The sequence below is a fragment of the Acartia tonsa genome, chromosome 3 (genome assembly GCF_053477335.1).
Source record: "Acartia tonsa isolate MP-2025a chromosome 3, ASM5347733v1, whole genome shotgun sequence".
NCBI lineage: Eukaryota > Metazoa > Arthropoda > Copepoda > Calanoida > Acartiidae > Acartia > Acartia tonsa.
Window position 1 is genome coordinate 15034650 of NC_137262.1, and position 20642 is coordinate 15055291.

General features: G+C 32.3%; 3 protein-coding genes across 3 annotated transcripts in view; all 3 read right to left on the reverse strand.

Moving 5' to 3' along the window:
• Dph5 (diphthine methyl ester synthase) overlaps nucleotides 1-8383 on the reverse strand; it is a 19625-nt gene extending 11242 nt beyond the window's left edge. Inside the window, exons 1-8 of the mRNA XM_080152847.1 lie at nucleotides 8318-8383; nucleotides 5688-5758; nucleotides 5053-5316; nucleotides 3709-3780; nucleotides 3317-3396; nucleotides 2811-3030; nucleotides 2653-2727; nucleotides 2347-2414 (exon numbers count right to left, since the gene is read on the reverse strand). Coding sequence (XP_080008973.1) covers nucleotides 2347-2414; nucleotides 2653-2727; nucleotides 2811-3030; nucleotides 3317-3396; nucleotides 3709-3780; nucleotides 5053-5316; nucleotides 5688-5758; nucleotides 8318-8353 — 886 coding nt within the window. The 5' untranslated portion in view covers nucleotides 8354-8383. The remainder of the gene's footprint in view (nucleotides 1-2346; nucleotides 2415-2652; nucleotides 2728-2810; nucleotides 3031-3316; nucleotides 3397-3708; nucleotides 3781-5052; nucleotides 5317-5687; nucleotides 5759-8317) is intronic.
• On the reverse strand, nucleotides 8378-16644 carry LOC145313429 (uncharacterized). The gene is made up of 14 exons (XM_080152849.1): nucleotides 16507-16644; nucleotides 15888-15950; nucleotides 14762-14843; nucleotides 13982-14052; nucleotides 13405-13486; nucleotides 12502-12597; nucleotides 12118-12205; nucleotides 11595-11674; nucleotides 11259-11365; nucleotides 10614-10739; nucleotides 10439-10531; nucleotides 9888-9973; nucleotides 9644-9749; nucleotides 8378-9078 (listed from the first exon to the last, which is right to left on the reverse strand). The coding sequence occupies exons 6-14, from the start codon at nucleotides 12551-12553 to the stop codon at nucleotides 8977-8979; spliced, it is 840 nt and encodes a 279-aa protein (XP_080008975.1). The 5' UTR covers nucleotides 12554-12597; nucleotides 13405-13486; nucleotides 13982-14052; nucleotides 14762-14843; nucleotides 15888-15950; nucleotides 16507-16644; the 3' UTR covers nucleotides 8378-8976.
• The window catches only part of LOC145314291 (uncharacterized), a 24698-nt gene continuing 16647 nt past the window's right edge, over nucleotides 12592-20642 (reverse strand). Inside the window, exons 7-15 of the mRNA XM_080154146.1 lie at nucleotides 20049-20130; nucleotides 19043-19120; nucleotides 17653-17753; nucleotides 16507-16626; nucleotides 15888-15950; nucleotides 14762-14843; nucleotides 13982-14052; nucleotides 13373-13486; nucleotides 12592-12597 (exon numbers count right to left, since the gene is read on the reverse strand). Of these exons, the coding sequence (XP_080010272.1) occupies nucleotides 12592-12597; nucleotides 13373-13486; nucleotides 13982-14052; nucleotides 14762-14843; nucleotides 15888-15950; nucleotides 16507-16626; nucleotides 17653-17753; nucleotides 19043-19120; nucleotides 20049-20130 (717 nt within the window). The remainder of the gene's footprint in view (nucleotides 12598-13372; nucleotides 13487-13981; nucleotides 14053-14761; nucleotides 14844-15887; nucleotides 15951-16506; nucleotides 16627-17652; nucleotides 17754-19042; nucleotides 19121-20048; nucleotides 20131-20642) is intronic.

Consider the following 20642-nt stretch of genomic DNA (forward strand, 5'->3'; position numbering starts at 1 on the left):
GTGGATTTTTTTGAAAATTACTTTTTTATCCCAAATTTCATAGTTTTTCCCAAAAAAATCTCAATTTTCTCACATTTGCTGCTTAGTTAGCCTAAATTTACGCAAGAAAAGTATAATAAGTAACAGCTGTACTGAAGATTGTGCCTATAACAAGATCTTTCAGAATCAATGGAATAAGATTTGTAGTCTAGAAATTGAGTAAGAGTTAATTATTTTGAATTAATGTTCAACAATAAATTTGCACGTCAGAACTGCTTTTAGCCTCCATAGGCTTTCACCTGGCTTTAACATGATTTGACTCCACAACATAAAGTTATTCCCTCAAATTTCTTTCACTAAAACATTATCTCCTATCAATCCACATGTTAAACTTCTTGTTTAAAGACGTTAAAGTTACCATCCCTGTCCTTCAACTTTAACAAGTATGCCTCATAATACTTTCCATTAAACAGGGTACCTCTCTCCACCCTGGTATAGCCAGACCTCCATTCTAGCCGGCTGACATGTTTCACCCAGCCTATAAATCTTGATGGAAGTCAGTTAAGAATTCTGACCTTGTTTGTTAATCAACAATTTCACACACTTTTGACTCTTTCTTTATGGCACTTGTTTGCTATTGAACTTGTGGCTTGACTTTTGCCATATAAAGGGAAAACCTCAAGATTCAGAATAAACTTTCAAGTATTCTTACTTTTTACTTCCTTTGGTTTCCTATAAACCAACTACCGTGAATGAAAGCCAAGACTGCCATGCATCTAGCTACATGGTCTTTAAGACTCCCTTGCCTTAGTTACTTCAGCTAAGAGCTCATATCCTCTCATTCTCTATTACTCAAAATTCACCATGGTTTCTGCCTACTCTGCTGATTGAAAGTCAGGTGGGTCTATGATTCCAAATTTAACACCACTTGATAGACAAACTGCCCGTTATTTTTGCTTTGCTAATCCTACATTTTGGTCTTCCTGTTCAACACCTTCCTAGGTACCTTTACTACTGGTAGCTTTTAGGAAGGGTAGTATTGATCTACTTAGGACAAAGAACTTGTCTGTGTTTATTTTTAAAGTGGATTTTAAAGTCGCCATTGGAAATCACACTTGAATAAAATCCAGTTATGATCATGTCCCCAGCATTCACATTCACTCTAGTAATAAGCTACTATTATTTTCTTCAAGCTATGAGCCAAGTGCTTTCCTGTCAGTTAGCTGCTCTTACACTATCTTGCAAATTATTCATCCAGCTTAGAATCCAATATGAATCTATAATCATTCTGTAGGTTCACCTATGTAAAACCTTCCATGGTTCTCACTATGACATTTAATCAGTAGTAAAGACAGGCAGTGTGTACAAAAGGCAGAGACTCAATCAAGATCAGCTATAGACTGGTCTTTACACGGATTCCAAGTTCATGTCAAACACTTACAAGTGATAATCCCACTTGTTAAAAATATTAACCTTCTACTAAGCTCTTTTGAACCAAGTACTGGTTGTATATTCAATTGTAGCCTGATATATATGGTAATATAGAACTTTAAACATGGCAACTGTGGTTGTGGATATATATGTTATACTCCAAGCAGATATTGTTTTGATGTTGAGACATCAAATCAGCCAGGAACCAATATTAAGCAGGATAACTTGTTAATATTTCAAGAAAACTTGTTTTAAAAATATAATATGTCATGAGGCATGCAACAGGGACATGAAATATTTTTAAAAAAAGTTAATTACAAGAGTTGTTTAGACATCAATTCAAATATTTACTTCAAATAACTCTTATTTCATTTCTAGACTACAAATCTTAGATTATTCAAGATTCTTAAAGATTTTGTTATTAATGATAACACAGTTTTTTAGTTCAGCTGTATTTATTATACTTTTCTTGTGTAAATTTAAGTTAACTAAGCTGCAAATGTGAGAAAATTGTGATTTTTGAAGGAAAAACTATGAAAAATTGGCCTATAAAAGTAATTTTCAAAAAAAGCCACAAAAATGATCAGCTGTGATTTAACGAAAGTCATGTACTGAACCGTCATTGTCTCCCGGTCATGACTACGTAGGTCTTGTGAGACGTATGTCAAAAAAAACCTGTTTCCTATCCAGGACACCGGTGAAGAAAATGGATAAATTTTTCTATGGGCAATTTCTCTTAGGAGGGTGGTGGAACCCTCCCCCAAAATAGAACTTCTTATGACCTAAGAGAAGCTACCCTGAAAAAGGAGAACCATATTGGTTCAGTGGTTAGCAAGATCCTGTTACTTTATCATAAGGATAATCAACTACAATATAATGACTGTCCACACCTAAAAAATATTACCCCAGACAGACTATTTTTGTTTTCAAGGGTACCTGAAAATGGGTCCCTTGGAAGGCCTCCATAAATTGATTGACTCTTGTTACACTTATCAATTGTGCTTCTAAAAAGTTAGAGAAATTAAAATTTGTTTATTGCACAGCAATTCAAACAAGGGGATGCAAAACCATTGGGGGGTGAAAAAAGTGTAAGGTAGGACTTAAAAATTTCAACTTTTAAGGTTGGTGTTAACACCCATCTACAGAACTCTACTTTTGATCAATGCAATGCAAACCATATATGTACATTAACATTATGTTTTAATATTAATATTTAACAAATAAACTTTAAAGCTACGACACCTGTCAACTAATTTTCCACTTGGAAGCACCATCGGTATCTGCATTATTTCGTGTGTTATTTCATCAAGAAACTCACTAAAACAAAACAAAAATATCTAGTAAAACATATTATCTCTACAACAAATAAAAAAAGAATTGTTTAAATTTTTGTTTCATACCTCGGAATATCTTGTTCATAGGTAACTTTATTTTCAGGTACTTGTGCAATAACAGCTGATTTTTCGTTTGGCGGATTTTCGTCTGCTTGACTGCTTCCAAAAAAGTTTAGAGAACTACTTTTGCTCGAGCTTTCCTTGAGTTCATCTAGGAAAGCCTTGCTTGCAGGATTATTTGGTCTGACAAGAATTTTAAGGTTTTTTAGACAAGGAATGCTGGCGCCTAATATCAGAAGTAGTTACAAAGAGTTAATCAAAACATATAAGATACCTGCAATACTTAGGCATAATCTAGAAAGTGTATCAACTCATTAATTCAATATCAGTTAAGTAATCCTTTTTAAAACTGCTTGCTAATAGTGGAATCTTTTTCACGATTTTTAAATAATGAATTTTTGTAAAATATTAAATCCTTTGCTACTCTATATTTGTTAATGTTTTTTATTAGCTATGCTAAAATTCGCTTTTATAGATATCATCCTTGTTTTAAATTTGTAACAACTTTATGCCTAATGTTTGAACAATGTTTATACAAATAATTCGTGGTCTTGTGATGGCAGTAAAATTTTGATCACGTTTCACACCAAGACTATGTTATTAACATTTGTAATTGGACAATTATTGATTCATCTTTTGCTACCATGAACTTGTTCAACTACAATGGATTTATTATTACTTGGATCTTACAACAGATTATCATGTACTCTTTTAAAGTTAAACTTGAAGCGGGCTTAAATGGCGATCCCTTTCTTCCTACTGGATGAACGAACAGACCACTAAATAACAGAAATAGCAACCTAAATTGACGACAACTTTTCCCGTGTCATAACATCCACTTATATTCTACATCCATTTTTTTACAAAAGATATTAATAAATCTATTTGTCCAATTATTAAAAACCTGTGAGAATTATCATGAGGAAGAATTCTTCTGTTTGTAAATGAGATGTGATTATTAGAAGCTTCTCCTTTCCCTATATGAAATGTTTTCTTTGATTGAAATACAAAAATGCTTTACCACTACCCAGGAATATGGTATTGTCAACAAGCGTAATAAATGTAATAATATTTGGGGGGGGGGGGGGGGAGGGGGGGTTCGTTGCCACGAAGAGTTGCAAAACAAGGAAAAATCCCCAAAACACAATTTCAAAATTAGATGCAGGCAGGGATAAGGGATAGGAAACCTGGCCATTAATTAGGTCCCGGCCTAGATTCTAAAAGGATATTGCAACTATTACAATTCCTATCAAACTGGCGGACGCTCCCAAGTAGCTATCGCTCTAAACCAATAAGAATCGGCCTGTTTTGTATCAACCAATCACCAATTGACGGAAATTTTAGAAGCAGACAATTCTAGATAAAATAATGATTTGTCTGCTACGAAAAAATAAATATAAATGGTGTTAGATCACATTAGTTTAATTATTAAATCTGCTTAGAGTTAAACATTAAAAAAGGGCCATATAGAAAAACAAAATAACGGGATTATTTTTTTGGAAAGAAGGTAGCTACGAATTTTCATTTGGTAGTTTATAAATTAGATGTTGTACTTTGAATTTTAAAAATTTAATACGGAATTGATACAACACCTTAACCCTAATATTTGTACAATACAACACAGTACAGATATATCATTACATTATAGTATCCAAAGAACTTGATAGAATGTTACCCAAATGCATATTCATTTATTTATTTTGAATTTTAATTAGCAATGAAATTTTCAAATAAAATTTTTACTCATTAATAAAAATGCAAATAATACAAACTAAAATCTGTCTGAGGGAAACCCAACGATAGCTTTCTGACAGTTCAAATTACCAAAGTAAAAGATAAAAAACTTTTGGGAGAGAAAAAACTTCATTTTAACAAAAGCCATTAATATATAGGTTAAAAAAGTTATGTTTTTTACTTTAAACTAGCTACCTGAATTTGATTCTATACTTTATCTACACACACACACACACAGCTTTTTCATTAGCGTTTAGGTCGAACCACTGCGCCATCCCAAAACTGGTTTATTAGGCCTAGGCTTGAAATAGGCCTGAAATAATATTTTCCTACGTTTCCCATCCCTTATCCCTGGATGCAGGAGGTCATGGGCTGGATATTTTTTTTTATTTCTTTAAATTTAAATCCAAGGAAAATCTTTTTCGCACCAATAAAAGGCAAAATGTAGGTATTTGAAAAAAAATCTATTTCAGAGTGAATATTATTCCTTTTGGAAATAATCATGCCAAACATTCCTAAAACTGTAAATTTATCTCTGCTGTACAAATCTTTTTCTTCATTTGTTTTTGAACCATCCGTCTTATTTAGCTGACAACGTTGACAACATTCAATATCTTCATCACATCCCAAGATGGAAACTCTAGAAGTTGTCTGCTCTCCTACATTTGTATCAGCTGATATTTGAACTAATGACGCGGCAACTCGCGATGGTATGTGGAAGTACAACCGTACTGGAGCTCGTATATAATAGTCGGCCATAAATTGTCGAGATCCATTTCTACAGAAAGTTAAAGAAATAAGTAGGTAAGTTTTGAAAATAGAGCTACGCCCATGACAAAAGACTGGACAAATTATTTACCAGAGGAAAAATTTATATACCTCAATATTTTTGATAGCCAAAGATGAAAGTTAATTAAAGTAATTTATTTTCATTATGTAAAAATAGGGTCTTAAAACTATATATTTAAATCTAAGGTGATTTTATTTACTTACAGAAAAACTAGATTCAAATTAGTGATATATACTTTATTGCATTCTAAGTGAGATTTAGTGTGACTTACAGATCATTTCTTCTATAACTTTAATTTATTTTGAATAGGTAACTTAAAGCCTTAAATAGTATTTTTTAAATGACTTCTTAAATCTTGCCTTTGTATTAGATTTGAAGGTGGATAAATATCTGACACTGTGGTGCTACAGCAAACCTTCTCTATACCACCCTTTACAAAATAGATAAATATTTGACACTGTGGTGCTACAGCAAACCTTCTCTATACCACCCTTTACAAAATATATAAATATTTGACACTGTGGTGCTACAACAAACCTTCTCTATACCACCCTTTACAAAATAGATAAATATTTGACACTGTGGTGCTACAGCAAACCTTCTCTATACCACCCTTTACAAAATATATAAATATCTGACACTGTGGTGCTACAACAAACCTTCTCTATACCACCCTTAACAAAATATATAAATATCTGACACTGTGGTGCTACAACAAACCTTCTCTATACCACCAGGGAGTAAGGGAGGGGACAATGGGCAATTAATTCAATATAAGAGTTATCAAAGAAAGGGCATGAAATCCAGTTTAATCCAATAAATTTGTAGGAAATTATAAAGGGATTGTTAATTGAATAATAGATTTCCATAGCGTCATGTAAAGTGAAATCACAACTTGTTTTTGATGAAATATATTGGGGTTTTTTGGTGTGATTTTTATATTAAAAGATTATTGGACCCGGCCATCTGCTAGCAAGAATATGACTGCCCCTTTTTATTCTGTTTATTTCCCTTGCACCTTGCCCCCACCTCCCTTGTTGTTGTTGTTGTTGTAGCCATGATTCTCTGAAGTTAGGACTCAGATGCACACGGAGACTGGAAGTGAGAATCCTTTGGCCAATCTTAGATTAGTAAGCTTCGCGCACAGCTTATTGCATTCTATGCTACATTACAAGCTGACCCGCAATTCTCGTGGAAGCTACTCAATTATTACATCACCCTGGCCTAGAGTTTTGGCAGGTGTTCCATATTAAGCCACCCTAATTAATGGCACTCTCATACGAGGAGTATGGATGAGGGAAAGCATGGTTAGAGCTGCTTGATTTGTAGAATCCTAACTTCCTACAAATCTCCCCCCTTACAACCCTAGGGCATCTTAGGGAAGGTTGTGTGATGATAATCTGACAAATTGCGACAGCATTTGTCAACCAAGTGCAAAGTCTATGTGGGGACTTGAACTCGGTTTCTCCCAACCACAGCGTAGTGCTCTAACCACTACACTATGGGACACCCTCTCCCTCTACCTCTCACCCACCTCCCTTCTCCCTTCTCCCCGTCTGCTACATTCCAAACTAACACAACGAGTGTTTATTTCCCTTTCCCCCACTTCCCTTATCCCTTCTCCCCCTCTGCAATATTCAAAACATACATAACGAGTAGCGGCATTCTATGCGCAAGTCCCCAAACTCAGTCAGAAACTGCTAAATTCTTGCACATTCCCTTTAAGCCAGTCCCCAAAGTCTGAGACTCCTAAAAATTGAATATTCGATCCATTGTCTAAAGGAAATTAGTAGATAAATATCTGACACTGTGGTGCTACAGCAAACCTTCTCTATAGCACCCTTTACAAAATAACAATAACAAATCATGCCTTTATATGCATTGAAGTAGGTAATATTTCGTCATAAAAATGTTGGAGTATTCTCGGACTTTAAAGCTGATAATCAGGGACAAGGGAATGATATTCTGACAAACAACTCTAAAGGAAAATTTCTCCACAACCCCCTTCCCCTTTCCTCCCCTTCTTTCCCACACCTCTTCAGTTACATGACAAAAACAAAATATACCACCATATACTTTATAAGGTTTCGTGATTTTATGTAGAATTGTTGGTTAGAATAGTTACCCCTGGCTGATATTAAAATACTAAAAACTGGTTTTTTTGAAGACTTACAAAATTACAATATAACGTTTGGACAATTAACCAGGGAGTAAGGGAGGGGACAATGGGCAATTAATTCAATATAAGAGTTATCAAAGAAAGGGCATGAAATCCAGTTTAATCCAATAAATTTGTAAGAAATTATAAAGGGATTGTTAATTGAATAATAGATTTCCATAGCGTCATGTAAAGTGAAATCACAACTTGTTTTTGATGAAATTTATTGAGGTTTTTTGGTGTGATTTTTATATTACAAGATTATTAGACCCGGCCAGCTGCTAGCAAGAATATGACTGCCCCTTTTTATTCTGTTTATTTCCCTTGCCCCTTGCCCCCACCTCCCTTCTCCTTCTCCCCGTCTGCTACATTCCAAACTAACACAACGAGTGTTTATTTCCCTTGCCCCCACTTCCCTTATCCCTTCTGCCCGTCTGCAATATTCAAAACATACATAACGAGTAGCGGCATTTCATGCGCAAGTACCCAAACTCAGTCAGAAACTGCTAAATTCTTGCACATTCCCTTTAAGCCAGTACCCAAAGTCTGAGACTCCTAAAAATTGAATATTCGATCCATTGTCCCCTCCCTTACTCCCTGACAATTAACTTAATAAAACAACCAATCACAATTCAATACAAGTCCACAAAGTTGATAAGCCAATGAAAACGTTATTAAAAAAACATTGGGGAATACCTAGTGTAATATACATCCCAATGTCTCCTCCCTCTCTGCTCATAGACACAAATTAAAGAAAAGCTTAGCTATTGAATACATGCATAATATGTTTTTAATATTTCTGAAAACATGGTCAATCAAATCAATTTCTACCTTTAAATTGCAGAGATCATATAAATCTGCCATCATCCTAACATTATATTTTTATTTCCATTTCTGAAAAGAATTCGTTATAATGGCGACAACAAAAAAAACGGAAAGTTGGTAAAAATTAATTCTAACTCATTTTATTAAAATTTAGAAATATCAGAATTTTCATGCGATCTTTGGTTTAAAATCATAACATAAATATTTTAATACTATTGAACAGCAAAGTAGCATTTTACTATTGATTAAGTTCCGTTACATATGGTTTAATCCATAAAGATAATAATTTAATTTTCTTTTCAATTACAATACTAGTACATTTAAGTACAATACATAATTTATTTAATTGCAAGTTTTATATTTACAAAAAAATTGAGTGTTTCTTTTCAAAGGCGTTGCTAATAGGTCCATCATCAAATACAAAAATTAATTGAAAGATTGTAAATGATATGTATATAAACTACAAATAACCTTCGAAGTTTATATTTTTATAATTGATGTAGAATTTAACTGTTTATTCCGACAATTAATAAAAGTTTTAATATGATTTAAATTTAAGGAATTTTTTGGAAAAATTAATATGACATAAATTTCAAAATTGTATCTAATTCCTAATTTAACAAAATTATGGCTGAAGTCTGAAAAAGAAACCAATAGGATTTGAATTATCTTGCGAGACACATACCACTGTTCAATTCATTCTTCTTTCCCTCATTTGGTGTTAGGTAGAACCAGTGTAAGTTTTGCAGCTTGCTGAAATCACGTTCCTAAAATAATTGCCAAGTTATTGTTTATAGATTTGTTTTAAGTCTGACAATAAATTAAATATTAATAAGGAAGTTCATTTTCAATATATTCTATAAGGTTCTTTTGGAAGGATTTTTAATTTAAAGGGGAAAATAGATAAATACAGGAGACATTGTGTGAGTTTACCCAGGGATGGAGGGGGCATTGGACTATAAAATACACTGGTGCCCAAAGATTTAAGTTATCTTCTTCATTAGCTTGAAAATTTGGCTATTAGTGTCAAAACTTTTTAACCAATATATATAATTTTGTTCATTATCTTTGGGGATTTATGTATATCGTTTTGATTATCCCTCCCTATATAGATCTTTGGAGAATACGTGTTTACAAAACTGTGGGTACCAGTATAATTTACAGTCCAATGTCTTCTCACTCCCTTGTAACAATTTGGGAACAGAAACAATATTTCACATACAAACTTAAAGATTTTAGCTTTGATATAAAGTGAATAATTATTCAAAATATTATTTGATAATAGTAAAACATTCAGTTCACACCATTCTAGTTAAAAATTATAAAATTAACCTCTGAATCTTGAGCTGTACCAAAATCCACCAGGTTCACATCCCACTCTCTCTTCTTTATTTCTAGCTGCAGTTTCTTAAACTCAATCGACTTGGATACATCGCCCCTATTCATTATTAACAATATAAAGTAGGTATACGCGTTACAAAAATTATAATTTTCTGAATAGTGGGTAAAAAAATAATATTAAGAGTACCTGATCAAAAATATTATGAATATAAAAATAAAAAATAAAAAAACTTACAAGTTAAGATCTGAAATTCCAATTTCAGTAATGGCAGGCAACTCTTTCATAATATTGAGAGACGAGTCTAATGTCATATTGGGTCCCTAAATATTATTTAGATTATATTGGTACTTTATTGTTATGAATTTAAATTAAATACTTCCAGATTTTCATCAGAGAGACTTTTGTACAATTTGTAATATCCATTAATTTACGAACATTGTAAATATTTTTTTGATAGATAGTTAATCTTTTTTTAAACTCAACTGCTTATCCTATTGTATAACATAGTGGGCTATTTTGTTTGTAGCGAAAGATCTTACTAAAAACTAAGCTGATATGTTCTCCTTTACAATAAAGCTTCTAATAGGTTCAGAAAGGGCTTTTAACTATTTTTGGGTACGGTATATTTACCCTCCAAATAAAAGTTGACTACCCCCTCTTTTTTTCATTTTCTGTTTAAAACTCAAATTGTAAATGGGGTGGTCGACTTTTTTCCCACCCACCTTCAGTGTCCCTAAAGGTTCTAGGGGCGTAGCCGCGAGTAATCATCTAAAAAAAATTCTTACCCTTAAAATGATAAGAGATTTCAGATGGTTGAGATGATTGTTGGAAAACCAGTCTTCCAGATCCTGCCGGGTCAATTTGGGAATGCACAGAACCTAAATATTTTTTATTTTAATTGATCTATAGCAGGCTATTTTATTCTCTTTTTACAGGTAAACAATTCCTATAATTCCAAACCTTGATTGAAACAATTCTGACGGCATGTTTGAGAACAAACTCCATGCAGAACTTGGAGAATGTTGAACTGGCTACTTCCAGGTGCTGCAGCTTGGATAACATGTCACCCCCACCGTGACGGGTTATCTGAACAGAAAATTATATGTTAGAAATTTTGACACACTTTTAAGGTCCAAAATGTAAATAATCTTCCTTAACTATGATAATTTATAAATTATCAATCATAACAAGCATTATTAAAAAATGTAAAATAAAACCAATAGATAAATAAGAAATTTAGTTTAAAAATTGGCCCTCAAAAATCATTTGGCCAAACTTATTAATAAATGCCAGAATAACACTCAGACAGAATTACACAAAAGCTTTCTTTAGACAACTGAGGTGGGTATAATCATAAGATTTTATTTCATTTTTGTAGATTTTTCATAATATTTTGGAGGATTTTTTAATAAACCAATTTAGGCGATTTGGCGACTATCGCCGATTTAGCGATCGAAATTTTTTTTAAATCCACCTCTGGGAAAAACCTTTGACATCATATTGTAATGGGTTTTTTAATTAATTAGGTAAATTTTAGTATAAAACTTTAAACAAACTCGTATTTTTGTAGAAAGGTATTAAAAACTAAAGTTTGTCGGTACTTACTTTTATGACTTGATTTGGTGATTCTTTCTGTATGATTAAAGACTGTAGTTGAGGACACAGAGCTGCTATGTCGGGCAGGTTCAAATCTGTACACTGCAATTTCAAACCTGAAAGAGTATCATATTATTATGATGAGAACACATTGAAATGGGTGGGGGGTTATCATTGCTCATCGGGGACTTTCAATGATAGCACAATAAAATTCTATTTAACCTAATAATTTAAGCATCTATTTATATTTCATTCAGTGTGTTATCACCTATAGTACTTAAGGTTCATAATTATGATGTATCTAAGGACGAAGGTACTCTACAAAAGAATCCCGCGTAGCCTTACCTTTGATCTGAGGTCCAACCACTTCCAGACATGAGATGACACTCTCAACTACTATATTTTCCAACGTCAGGTACGATAAACTAAATGATAATTGTTGAAAGCACCAGTTCTCGTCCGATTTGATGATCCCATTTTTTGATAAATAGAAATAATTAACAATATCTAACATGCAGTTAAAATTATATAATATCTTACGTTTATATATTTGAAATATTTAATTTTGTCAATTAATCAAGCATGCTTATTTAACAAAAATAAATTCACTTAAAGTTAGGTATTTTTCATTATTTTCTCCTCCCAAATATTTTATATTCCCCTTCCCCACTACCTCTAGCAGGGGATCCCATGCAGATTGCAGAATATACACCCCTGATTTATGAATTTGGTAAGTTTTTTGAAAAGTAACATCATTCATAATACTAAAACCATGTAAGTCGTACTAGTTATCAATTTTCTTTTATTAACCTCGTTTATAGATGGATTTAGAAATACTTTTATCCAAAAAAAAAACGTGTAAACCTACCTTCTCCAGTTCTTAAAGATTCTATGGTGAAGAGTTCTAGGATTGTTGCTGCCCAGAAATAATGTCTTCAGATTTGGACAACAGTTTGCTGATAAATAAGGAAACTTTAAATGTATGTTTGACATAACTAAAGCATTTGATACTTGTCAGTGTAGGATATTTCTTTAAAATAAAAGATTGATAGTCTACAAGACTATTTTCTGGTAAAATATCAATCCCTTTTATAAATAATTTCTTGCTCATTACTTTTTAAAATTAAACCAAACAATTGTAAGAGAAAATTAATTTTGTTAAAATAATGCCTGATTATTTTTGATAAGAATAATGGTTACATACATGAATACATGCTCATGTGAATATTATCCTAAAAAGAACAATAATTACCAATTGTTAGTAGTTTTTGGTCTGAGGGTCCTCTATAGAAAATTTCTGTCATATTTGTGGCTGCCTCTTCTTCATAACCAAACACTTGTTTTAATCCTGGACAATAAACAAGATAAAAAATTGCATAGATATATATGTGCTGAAGGGACAAAAAACTTTTTAATCATTAAATAAAAAAACAGAAAATATGTTTAAAAAAGGGAATTAATTTGAAAAACATTTAGTTGTGGGAATAATTGAATTAAGGCAAGAGTAAAAACACTAGTGGATTAATTTGGAGAAAAATAAGTTAGCATCTTAAAATTATAGTACTGAATAACCTAATACATATCCGTTTATACTTATTTTCTCAAATTTTTTCTTTCTTAGGGATTAACGTCACATGTTTATATAACCAACCAACTGATGATTTACCCTGTTTGACACTTAAAAGAGTAGGAAAACTTCACTATAAGAAGCATTGGATCAACTGCAGTTGACGGTAAAATATTCCTGGTAACGAATATTTCCAAAAATCTATGAATTTTAAAGGCTGCTAGCTGCCAAACGGCTGAACGTACAAATCATGCCCGCACACCGTTTTTAGCGGCATAAGAAGCCCTACAAATAATCTGGAATAGCCAAGATCCAATGATGCACAGGGAAAGCTTCACTGAAGAAAAAACGCGTTAAATATGTCTTTTTCGTGCATTTTTCTGCACTGCGACATAATTGTGCATTGTTGATTTATAACTATTCCAGATTATTTGTAGGCCTTCTTGTGCTGCTTAAAACGGTGTGCGGGTATGATCTGTACGTTCAGCCTTTTGGCAGCTAGCAGCCTTTAAAATTCATATATTTTTGGAAATATTCGTTACCAGGTATATTTTACCGTGAACTGCAGTTGATACGAGGCATTAATACCTGCAGCAGCAAATACAAGATACCCCAGAGAATAAATGTTTGGACAAGATTCCAAAACTACTGATGCTCCGTCACCTTTTACCTACAATAAAAAATTTATCTTATAGTTCCATTGAAATTCATTAATACTTAAAATTAGTAAACCCATAAACTTTCCCTTTTTTTATGTTGATTTCAGCATTTGAACAGAATTAAACGCCTTAATAAATGAAAGCAACTTCTGAAATTATCTCTGATAAAGAAATAAAATAAAAGTATAAATTATACTTAATCAGTGCAAATAGGTTAGAAAATATTCAGAAATCTATTTAATATATAAACAAAATAATCTTAAAATAGAATCCCCTTTGGTAAAAACTTATTTTAAGACTTACAATAATATTTGTATATCAAAATTAAACTTGAAAGAAATAAAATAGATGCTTCTTAAAAATAAATTTTCCGTTGGCAAAAATAAATCCCTAAAATCAAAAATAGATTATTAAGTTAAAATATACAGATACAAAAGACATAATTATTATTGAGACTAAAAAAGTATTATATATTATTAGATCACTGAGATTAAAAAAGAATTTACCTTTGTGTTTTCCAGTCTAAATTTTTTGATACTTGTGGCAATAGGCAATCTTTCCCAGTCTCCACCCTCTCCTAAACATAACAGATGATACAAAATAAAAAAAAGGTTTATAATTGTCGTACAATTATAAGTTTTGGAAGGAGTCCAGCCAAAACTATTTCATGTAAATCTGTCGGAAAATTGCTTGATTTAAACTAATTAACCGAATTATACAATTGTAAAACATTGGTCGTAGGAATCACCTTAACAATAAATAAATTATCGGATTGATGATACTATTCTAACATGCCTAACTAAACGAGCAGAGCTTTCTGTTAAGGACCGATGAAATCCTATAAGTACAAACGCTTAGCTTTTAAAAATAAAGAAATTCATGTTTTTAAAAGATGCAGTACTCAAGAAAGAATCAACAAAGTTAAGTTACTAAAAACAAGTCAGTTTGTAGGCTTACCATTTACAAAAACAGATACCTACTCTGTTCCCTTAAAGAGCTTACAAAAAGAGCCACATTTTTTATATGGGGGAGGGGGGGGGGGTCGTGTGTTTGTTTTTTATTTTAAAAAGGTTAGGCCAGGTTATATTAGATACATAGAAGACCCGCAGGAATAGGGCCCCGCAGATATAGGCCCCACAATGTTAGTGAACCCCAGGCCCGCAGGAGTTCGATAATAAGAGAGAAAAAACTAACCCAGTCGCTTTTTCAAAAGTTTATTTAAAAAATTAGGAAGTCAGTGCTCGCTGAGCACTTTGAGGGAAATCCTAAAACTTTAAACAAGTAACCTGATCTGAGAGCTTCATGGAATGTTTTCTTTAGGTACAAATAGTTTCCACTTCCAGACTTGCTGTTACGTGTATATGGCTCCTAGACATTAAAATATTATTTCATTTCAAAACGTTAGTTAAAGGGAGGGGAAGGGGGGAGTTTAAAGCAACCATCTTTTAATCAATGCGCAAATGGCTCTAAGAATCCAAATTTCGGTATGAAATTTTGAATGAGTAATCCTTGGTAGGTCTATTTTCCCTAAATAGAATTAAAAGTTGGAAAAGTTACGGAGGAATCAACTTTTTGAATGATAGTTTCACATCATTTGGTATAAAAATGGTACTTTTGGAATTGTATAGCATATACCAGCCTTTACGAGTCGGTTCTAGCTATTAAGCAGCTGGTACTAAAATTTTTTAAAAAGTTTATTGGTATTATTATCGATAATTTTGCCCTAAAAAAAACTCTAAGCAGCTAAACTGCTGAGCCGGCAGCCGTTAGCCTTTACGTTTCCAACTTTTCATTCGATTTAGGGAAAATAAACCTCCCAGGGATTAATCATACCAAATTTCATCCTAAAATTCGGATTCTAAGTGCCATTTGCGCATTGATTACGAGATGGTTGCATTAACTCCCCCCCCCCCCTTAGTTTAGGAAATAAGGTATGATGATGAATTTATCTTTCTCTTATTACTCGTATTTGTAGCTTTGGTAATATCTTTAAATTCAGTAAAGGGCGAAGATAAATTTTGATGACAATGTCTTTTCCCACACTGAATTACTACACGTAATATCAAAGGAAACGTTAGAAACCAATTTATTCTAGCCCTTTTTTATTTATACACCATCATTAAAGAAGTCAATCTTTTGTACTCTTTATCTTTATCATATCTGACATCCCTTTACCTTGTCCCTTAGATAACTTATAGAGGACGGGGTACACAATTAGGTGTTATCTAAGTGTATATGTGAACCAAGACTTGGCAATGAATTCAGAATTTTCGTCCAAGACAATTCTTCGCCGCATCTTAGATAGTAACAGTACGAAAAATTTCAACATCTTAAGCCGTGACTCAGTGTGGGGTCGAGATTCAAACCCTTTAAAAAGCAGAGGCACATTAGTGGATTAAAACTAATATTAACCTGTTGATCAGGAATCTGGCGGTCATAGAAAGGCTGTGGGAAAACGCGCAAATTTCGTCGAACCTAAAAAATAAACTTTTAGGGTCTAGACCATTATCATTCAAAGTTTAATGTAACTTACTACAATCTAAGGATTGAGGTTTACTCCAAGTACATTCAGCTTAGTTTTAGAAAAGCTACAAGTTCAAATATAAATCAGTATTTCTAACAAGGTCCCGAAACCGATTCATTTGCACTGGATAAAAGCGGCTCTGAACCGTGATGTAAATACCTATATATTTTTTTTTTTATCTAATGGAAATTCTTCACAAAAATACACCAATAGAATGTTTCTAATGAAAAAGAGTACAAACTATCCTTTCAACATATTTTTACCATCATATAAGTTATAATACAAACAGGGTCGTCAGATCAAATGAGATATTGAAAGAAAAAAAAATATTCAAACAAAATCAAATTAATTCGTTTGATCAATTAGGTATATTATTTTGGTTTAACAAGATGGTTTATTCAAAGTTTAAGAACTATGGCCACAGATATTAAAAGAAGAAAAAGCCAACTACAAAAAAAAGTAAATTTTATCCGGCAACCCTTTATTAACGCAAGCAGAATCACTAACCTGGCTTCCTACAGTTTTGTCTCTATTCCAGCACTTTAGAAAAATTTGTTCCGGATCAGCAAAGAGAAGACATACAATGCCGAAATCATTGATAATTTCTGATCCTGCTACGTCCAACTCCTAAGGGTTCCAATTCATACAATGCTTTGATTTGGTCTTTTCTATTCACGTTTATTCATTTCTCTTTAATATATATATAATGCAAAATTAAATAACAAGGACGACTAGGTTCTGTATTTCGAAGCTGTCTGTTTACAATGAAACATAAAGACATATAAGAAAGTGTAAAAAATTAAGTTAACAGTCTATTTGTGATATTGATGAGATAGAGAAAAAAGTAAAGGATAAAAAAGGGAGTAAAAGAGAGAGAAAAGAAATGTTGGTGTATTTATTTTTCAGTAGAATTTTGACATCAGGGTAAAGGGAAAGTGATTCTGACAAATAATACAATCCCCCTTCCCCTTTTAACCCCCCCCCCCTTATTACCCACTTCCCTTTAGTTACATAAAAACAGACTCTACGCCATTAAAATTTTAAATTTTAGTTTTAAATGGAATTATTTGGCTGAATAGCAGCCCCTGATCGGCAGCATTACGAATGGTCATAGAGAAATATGGAAGGAATGACAGACAGACACGATAACTTAGATAAGCTTCGTTGGATACTAACCGAGATTAAAATTGAAAAAAAATGAATGTATTTACAAAAAAAATAAAAGTAAAGATTTGCTAACTGGTAAAAACAAGTATTAATCCAATAACTTTGAAAAGCTGATAAGAAGTAGCAGTAGGAAATTACTTTTCTTTTGACTTTTCCGCCTGTCAAGAAAAAATAATATTTAGATAAATGTATACCTAATGTCTTTAGTGTACCTAATATACCTAAAGTATTTAAAAGGGAGAAGTAGTTTGTGCTTGTATTGCGTAAAATTGTGAGTAAGCTTCATTCAAAAGCGATTATTAAGTAACTGTTCTCAATATCTACAAATTACATTAAACACATATTTAACAACAGTTAGACTTTACATTCGCTTTTGACTGAAGCTTACTCACAATTATACGCAATACAGGCACAAGCTACTTCTCCCTTTCTGACAATGAAAAAAAAACTATGTCACTATGTATTTAATTTCTCAAAGCAGTATACAATTCCCTGAAGTTTAGGGCAGTTTTGACCAATGAGGTTCAAGAAAATATTGTTTGGAACATTCCGCTTCAGGGTCAGGTGGGTCAGCTTAGAACCATTGACTAAATAAAATAAAGTGATATTTCAACACGAGGTTGGCAATTTAAATAACAGAATCGAAGAATTATGTAGAGGCTAGCCCTAACACCAAAATTATTTTTGTGTACAAAAAACGATGATCCACTTAAATAAGACTTTTCTAGTGTATAAAACAGCAAATTTATGTTTTTGCGTAAATAACTCATCAAAACTAGTGAATATATGACATTAAATCTGTGATAAACCTGCAACATACCCCAAACCTAAATTTTAATCATGTGTTTGCTCTAAAGTGCGGTGCTTAAGATTGCAGTTTTTTCATATTTCCGCCTAAAAAAACGGAAATGGTAGAAATTTGAACAAAGCTAACCAATACATATTGCATAAAAAAAACGGAAATGCCATTTTTTTAAATAACCAATATATATTGCACAATCATGTTTAAACATTAGCAGAAATGAAGATAGGATTAATGCCGCGACCACGTAACCAACTTCTTACATTTTGAAACATCTTAGAATGTTAACATTTATATTATGCTTCATAGAAACATGTACTAGAAAGCGCTTATGTTTAGGCAATGTTTGGGTGCAATTTCGATTAGGAAAGGACAAAGCTTTTTGCGGCTTTTTGCATTCAAGGATATTTATAAATGTACTTGAAACATGGATTATGATATTGCTACAAAAAAACCTTTCTTCTTTTTATCAAAAACTGCAACGTGAGGATTAATCCTTAAGCCAATTATTACATACGATTTAATATAATAAATGTTAAGATAATATTTTTGATTAGGTTAGCATTAATTTACTTCCTAAAAAATATCAGAAAAAAGATGATTATTATACACATATGACTTTCAACGTGTTTCATTTACCAATAAACTTTATATTCTTTATAAAGCACCATATGTATTTAGTTCAATTTCAATTTCATTAATTGTTTTCAAATAACAGGAAATAAATATTATAATAAGTTAGTGAAGCAGAAGCTTAAAAAATAAATATATCATAAAGACAGTAATATTGTTGGCCAATGGGTAAATTTTCAAGAAATTTCAGAAGCTCATCTCATTCAATATCAGATTAAATCAAATCAAATTTACCCAGTTTTCTCAGGAGTTAAAAGGATGGATTTACGGATTAAAAAACTAGGTTATAAAGCAAATATTGAAAGCAATATACTGATAGAAATTCCAGAGTATTATGGCATAATAGCAGTAAAGTAAACCCAGTTTTTTTTCAATAAACGTACGGGCAGACAAATTGAGTTAAAGAGTAGCGACGCTTCTAAAAAACTTAATTTTATTTACCTATGACACTATTTAGTGTTGAGCTGTAGCTAAGGTCTTTGGTTAATATCAACTTCTCTAGAGATTTACACCGCTCTCCTAAAAATAAAATTGTATACCTAGATTTTCTACCCCGGGAGGGATTGGACGTTGGGCTGTTTATTACACTAGTATCCAAAGTTTTATAATAATGTTTTCTTATTTGTAGGCTAAACAACTTTGGGGTCTTTTATTGAATTTTGATTGATTAGTTATTAAGTTGAATGCCCAAACGTTTTTGCTACAATTAGAAAATTCTGCAGGAGGGGTAATTTTGTGTATCATTATTGGGGATGTTCTTTAATCTATACTAATTGTCTTATCCCTTTAGATCTCTGAATAATATCTCAGAAACATGTTATGTAAGGATAAGCAAGGGCCAATATGGACAAAATAATTTTTGATTTTAACAATAAGGAGGGTTTTTAATGCAACCATCTCGTAATCAATGAGTAAATAGCACTTAGAATTCGAATTTCAATCTGAAATTTTGCATGAGTAATCCTTGGTAGGTCTATTTTCCCTAAATCGAACAAAAGTTTGAAAAGTAACGGATAACGGCTAGCGGCTCAGCCGTTTTGCCATTTTTGGGGCTATCTTCAGGGCAAATTAGTCACGAAACCTATCTCCACATAATACTCTTTGCCACTCCAAAACGATATCAAACGGTTCCAGCCGGTAGCTTTTGGTACTAGAAATTTAAAAAATGGTTATTGCTACCATTTAACATGAATTAAACCAAAAATATGTTTTAAAAAGTTGATTAGGTACTACGTAAATAATGATGAATTTGCCCTAAAAATAGGCAAAAAAACGGCTAAACGGCTGAGCCGCCAGCCATTACTTTTCCAACTTTTTGTTCGATTTAGGGAAAATAGACCTACCAAGGATTATTCATGCAAAATTTCAGATCGAAATTCGAATTCTAAGTGCCATTTACTCATTGATAACGAGATGGTTGCATTAACACCCCCCCCCCCCCCTTTACCTATAATTTTCCATAGAACACGACATATTTCTGTTGCCTCTTCCATATCAACCAAATCTTTGTTCTTGGAAAAATCAAGAGCCTTAAATTAAAAAAGTTACATTATTATACTACCAATGAAAAACAATCACATTATAAGTATATAATTACATGTTATTTCTACACAATTTCCAAAAAAGGTTAAATATAATAATAGTTTATATAGCAGAAAGGGGAGAGAGGGTGTTCATCATAAAGAAAAAAACTTAGATAGAATCATCCCAAGACCAGTAGGCATAATCCTTGAAAAGCGGTTACCGAGATTTCAAGCTTCAGACGAACAAACAATCTTCGTAAACAAAAATTAACCCAATTCAAAACTTGTAAGTTACACCATAAACAACAAACATTTCCAAACTGAGAAAAATGCATGATTTGCTTTTCAAAAAAAACAGAAGCAACCAAATACATTTAAAAGTTATGATTCATTACTTTCTTTATTAAAAAGCTCTGAGAGGCCACCTAAAAACTACCTAAATGATCATTTCCCAATAATTTGACTGCGCATAATATCAATATTTAATAAAAGCCTAATAGAACCTATACATGGCTTTT